The sequence below is a fragment of the Lampetra planeri genome, chromosome 4 (assembly GCF_965212315.1).
Source record: "Lampetra planeri chromosome 4, kcLamPlan1.2.h2, whole genome shotgun sequence".
In the NCBI taxonomy this organism is placed as follows: Eukaryota; Metazoa; Chordata; class Hyperoartia; order Petromyzontiformes; family Petromyzontidae; genus Lampetra; species Lampetra planeri.
In genome coordinates, this window is record NC_136110.1 from 2,148,780 (window position 1) to 2,154,779 (window position 6,000).

General features: G+C 45.3%; 1 protein-coding gene across 1 annotated transcript in view; it reads right to left on the reverse strand.

The window, feature by feature from the left end:
• The window catches only part of LOC144717564 (A-type potassium channel modulatory protein KCNIP2-like), a 106,081-nt gene extending 100,304 nt beyond the window's left edge, over positions 1-5,777 (reverse strand). The window contains exon 1 of the mRNA XM_078592981.1: positions 5,271-5,777. Coding sequence (XP_078449107.1) covers positions 5,271-5,361 — 91 coding nt within the window. The 5' untranslated portion in view covers positions 5,362-5,777. The remainder of the gene's footprint in view (positions 1-5,270) is intronic.
• Between the last annotated feature and the right edge of the window lie 223 nt (positions 5,778-6,000).

The window sequence follows — 6,000 nt, forward strand, 5'->3', positions numbered from 1 at the left end:
ACAATTAATTGTTATAACCAACGTGCACGTGATGATTTGCAAGCACATAATCACAGCACGATTACTCCACAGTATCATTGTCACACCCATTCTTTAAAACACGCCCATGCAATGCACTCTCAATACCCAGGGCTTCATTTATCATGGAAATATGTTTTTATTCATGGCCCTCAATCACCCCCTCCCCCCCAGGCCGCCCCCGCCCCTCAACAGCGGTGGAGGGGACCCCGAGGGACATTTTTTTTCTAGAGCTCAGCCACGGACAGCTCCGGCTGACAATAAAACGTCGCCCTACACACGGGACCTTGATTCATTGCTCGAGGTTTTGTATTTAACGATTCTAAATAAGGGTTAGGGGTTAGGCCACATTTTGCATTACGTGCCTATTATAGTGTTTGTATTTGTTTGCTCAGTTTTATTTGTTAGGGTTTTGTTTGTATGTATCTGTTGAGGGTTTAATTCATTTTAACGTGTTAAGGGGTGGGTTATTTTATATGTTATCTAGAACGTTGTGAGACCTGTGTGTGAATGGGGTCACCGCCTGCTGTTAGCACCACAACAGCGCCCGACTCCAGAGTGCACTCTTTGCAGATCAGCAATAGAGATTGCACGATTAAACATGAATGACGTTGCACATACTTAGCAGCGGCAACACACAATGCAATTTAAGTAAACAAAAGGGGCGTGATCCAATTAATTGTTCAATTGTTTTAATAGTGTATAACCACATGAAAGTGTTTGAAATGAACAATGATTTTACATAAACATGTGAATTTCGTTTTGACTTCAAACTTTAGTGATTGCAGGACTTCATATGATATGGGTTTTTCGGTAAAGTCACGTAGATAGGTTCAAATAAAATAACAAGAAACTACGACGTTTCGATCGCAACACAAGCGGTCGTCTTCAGGAAAAGGAATGTATGAAAAGTGTGAAAAAATTATTTCGTTATTTAACTAAAACTAAAAACCTACTGTTAAATGCTGTAAAAAAAATCCTGTACCTCCACGATAATTGAGGCTCAGGGTCACGTTTGAAGAATCCATTACTTGGTGCAGATGAAACCGTATGCGGCAAACTTGCAAAATGGACAAATATCCCAAACAGCAGTGTTTTAAAAACATTCTAATTACAAAAGCCATTACGCTACCAGGCTACGGAATTGCCCCTTGCATCATTGAGCAAGCACTTTCAAGTTTTCTTGATTTCAAAATCTGGCAACGTTTGCAATAAGTTATCAAACCTCCCAGATCATCCTGAATTCACTCGGTCGTGTTGTATCTCAGAGCTTGGTTATTGCTGCAATTGGATGGAAGACAGCCTGGGTATACCAGGTGTTATAGGCTTGACCTGCGAGTTGCCCAGAAGATGGCAACACAGTAATAGATTACCGAGTCCATCTGTGTGGAGACTTGAGTGTTAAACTTTCGTATGTGGGGTGAGTTTTCTCGAGGCATTTCAGTGTCCTTACACGAAGCCAAACAGAGACGTGAATGGAATTGGCCAAATATCCCCGGTTGCAGGCTCCTCCTGAACAAGAGTCTTCAGACTCACTGAGGCTCTCTCTTGGGTAAAGGGATGCGTAATTAAAACACATTTCTACAAAGTAGCCCATTCAAACACTTCCTTAGGTGTTGTGGGTAATCGAATAAAGGAGCTAACACACTAACCAGAAGCAATTTACCAATTAAGCTCCACTCCGTGGCACAAAACAGAATTAGCTGATGCGCCTTTATTTGCAGCGAATTCTGTACTCGGGTGCAAAGGTCGCTTTAAAATCGAATTATTCAGGCCCATTTGGAGAAGGTGAGGGTAACAACAACGCGACCCAGACCCATCTCCTCAAATCCGATCACCTCTCAAATTAACAAGACACCTCTTCTTCATCATCAAACGACCAGCGGATCATTCCATTTCCCCATTTAATTCTCTGCTCGCTGCACGAAGTTGACCGTGTTGCATCTGATGATGCGGGCCAACTGGAAGTGCATTTACCTGCGATTTTTTTGCCCAATGTCCATACATCCGAACTTTATTCTGAGTTTAAAGTGAGGACAGCTTCACGGTGCCATAAATAGCATGGGGCGAGAAGCCGCCGTCTCGTAATAGGCGGCGTTTATGTCCGGACAGAGCTCCTTGTGGAAGGAAACATTATCTGGCCCGGAGGGTCTATTGATTTCTACTCCGTGCCAAACATAAAAGCAGGCAGAGCTATGGGTTGATACCTATGGGGTTCCAATCGATAAATTGAACTGCCTCGAATACCATCACCGGACAAAGGGCATTTCCTTTGTCCTTAGGCATATATGAGCATTTACATTCTGCATAAAGCATTTAATCAAACTATACTTTAACAAACAGAAAACGGAAGGCGATATTCATAAATGCCACCCCCGCTAGATTAAGGCCCCTCCCCTCTGCTAAATCTGGACCACCCCCCCCCCCAATTGTTAGATCTGGAACATACCCCCACCCACCCACCCAGTCCCCCCTCTCAATAAACACTTGGCATGACCGGTGGACACTTGGAGACGATATTTATCTATTAACACCGCCCAGCCACTATTCTTGGCGTTCGCGTCTTCTGCAATGCAGTCAAGTTCACATTTCCACTGCCGCCACGTCATTACGGCCCCTTTGCACCACTGCATTACATTATACAAATGTGAAATAAACATCTACCTTGACAAAAGTTGCACATGTACTTTTGTTCATGCCTCCGCTCCATAATGGCATTCCACGTTTATCGTGTGAGCGATTATACATATTTTATTCTTACATTTTACATTAATGAAAAATATATCTGTAATTGGTATCAGTTGATCGATCCACTGCTGAATTATGACCACACCATGTCGGTCGTGGGGGCTGATCAGCATGCTGGTTCAAGGTGAGACCCAGGAATGGTTCAGATAATTATCAGTCGCCATGGACATGAGCACATGGTTGATAATCGAGCTCGAGTTATCAGATTCCCATTGCGTTGCACGACGAAATTCGCATACTGCTCGACCCCGTCAGTTTTTTCTTCACCTTATAATGGGCAAAAAAAATGAATTCGACCGATATAGCACCGTATTAGCCCCCGATGTAGTTCTTTCTTGCTGTCAGTGTGAAGGAAAAACAAAGTCTGCATGGCAAGCTCATTTGCAATAACAACAGCTGAGTTACGGTACTGCTGCTATAGCACAACGGCTGATGTAAAAAAAATGCAATTAAGTCTTTCTGCAGATCTGCACGTTTGCGTGCTTCGTGCGTGACTGTGTTTTGAGGATTCGGTGGAAATGCCCGAGGCTTCAAGAGAATTCGAAGCAATGTTACCAACCATAATGAGGTCAATAACATGTGTTCGGTGCATAAAAAAGGCAAAACATTTGATTATAAACAGATCCAATCTGGAATGTTCTGAGCGATTTATTTTGAGAATATTGCAATTTCGAGATTAGACAGGCAACGATGTTGTTATGCATGCATGAGCCGCACTGAACCCACATTTACACCGACTAGTCAACAATTTGTGAGGGGAATTTTGGCTTGAGGCTGGCAAGAAACTTGCTGTCAGACTCTAAACCAGCATCATTACAGGGAGAGGGCGAAAACCAAAAGAGGGATAAATATTTGATGCACCATCAATTAATTGATCTCTTTAGACCTCACGGGGCATGGGGAAACTAAACAATATTAAATTTACCAGATAAGGCCCACTGAGAGCTGTACAGCTCTTTTTCAGAAGCGACCTGGCTCCCACAAATGAAAGCTCAACGAAGTGGCTTATGGCGTGGAAATTTAAAGCAGCCAAATATTCTAAAAGCGTGATTCTAAACGTGGAGGGCAAAAACCCGGAGGGCCCGGAGAAAAATCCACACGATCACGGCGAGAGAGAGAGAGACATGAAAACTACAAATATATACACGCTTTAGGGTCGGGATCGAACCCACGACCTCCTGTATACCAGGCGAGGGAGATAACAGCTCGCCACCGCGCGCTGGTGGCATAACGCCCTCCACCACCATAATAAGACGGGAAGCAATCCTGGAACCTGCAGAGCTGCGGTGAATGTGGGTACTCCGCCTAATTTATTAAAATCACGGCATTATCCATATGTATAATTTGTTATATATGTGTGTGTGGGTGTGAGAGTAGGGAAGTTGTGGCTCTGATGTAATGGCTAGCGCACTGTGCTATGAACCCGGCGACATGAGTTCGATTCGAGGCTCCGGTTAACATCAGTGGCGAGTGATATCAGAACCGGCCCTGGGCCTCCACCTCGGTCAGATGAGCATGAAATGAGTACCGGGATCTGTGTGTGACAGCAGCACTCATGAGAGCAAAATTGGCGTGGATCTGAGTCATCTGACCACACCACCACTCTCTGTGTGCCGTGTCAGGATTGATAGGTGCTCGCAAAGAGAACTTTTCCTAAACACTCTCTGTGGCTATAAGGGAGATTTGTTTGAAGCTATCCTGGCCCGCTTCTTGGGCAACTCTTCCCTGTGTGTGTACGTGTGGGTTAAGATCGTATGTGTCCGTGAATGTGTAGTGTAAGGCTGTGTCTGTGTCGTGTTACAATTATTAAAATGTCTCAAATTTTAACCGTTCTGACAGCTACAGGCTTAGTGAGTCTAATTTGTAAGTAATACAACTTTTAATTGCATGCCTATTCAAGGCATCGTATATTACTTTAACTCGTTATCAGCCGCGCCAAGTGACTTTACAACGACTGTACAAACAAGAGCAACGCTTGCCCATAAAAGCAAGAAGCCCTCACTCGTGATGGGAGCACATCAAGGGTCAAATCCGAGTGCCACAAACATGATTAAAAACATTCATTACACTGTGTAATATTTTTTTTGTTCCTGGGTAGTAAATGTTATTTCCTAATTGCTTATGCATCAAAAGTACAGAAAATGAATATTATTCCCGACAAACCTTACTTTTGTGACCAGAAGAATGATATTGAGAAATAGACCTATTTTCATTGAGAAAACGGGCGAATTTGTCTTTTCGTTCACAAAGTCAGAAAAAATAACATATTAATATAAATGAACATGTATTTATACTAAAGTAATACCGGCCATCAGTATACGCACATTAAAGCTCTGCATGTGACATTATCGCATTATACAACCACTTTTACAGGCAAAATGAGATTTAAAAAATCAGTTAAACTTTTAGCTCAAACACGCCTCATTGATCGAATGCTCGTTGCATTTCTCATGCCGCTTTAAACAAACACGCCGCACATGGCACAAGCAACTCAACGCTCCCACCTGGACTCAGGGTGCCCCTTATGATCTTCATGCAGCGCTGGATGCATTTCAAGACGAGCCGAGCGCGTCCGGGTCTCCTGCTCTCGCTCATGATGCGGCAGAGCTTCTCAGCGATGACCACGACGACGTGGAGGAGGTGGAGGGAGGTGGAGGAGGAGGGGGAGGGCGTTCAGAGGACTCAACAATCGGGGGCGACACGTGGAGGGTGGTGGTGGTGGTGGTGGAGGAGCAGAGGCCAATGACCTTGAAATACCGGCAGAGCGGCCAGATTTCTTTTCAGCGGCTCGGTTCCATCTGCCGAAGAGAAGGGCGCCTCCCTGCCGGGAAGGGTCGTCCCTCACCTCCCCGGCGCAAGCGATCGAACGGCGCGCATCGCGATTTGGCCACGAGATGATCCCACGGCTGCGACGCCGCGAGTAACCACCGGAGGAGGGATATTTGTCGAAGTAAACTTGGCCCTGGGTAGGCGTGATGGGGGGGGGGCTGCTTCGCGGGCACGGCTGCTGCTGCTGCTGCTGCCCGTGCGATATTAAAGCGTAAATAAATAACGCTCCTCCCGGGGCCTCAAACTTGGACGCAACTGATTCTTTAATTTACGAACTTCGCCGTTATGTAGGTCCTCGTTAATATGCTGCGCGAAGGCTTTTTACACCCCTGCCACTTTGGCCCCCCGCTGTGCGCCCTATGCTGATGCTGCTGATGTTGCCGCTGCTGAGATCCGCAGTCTCCT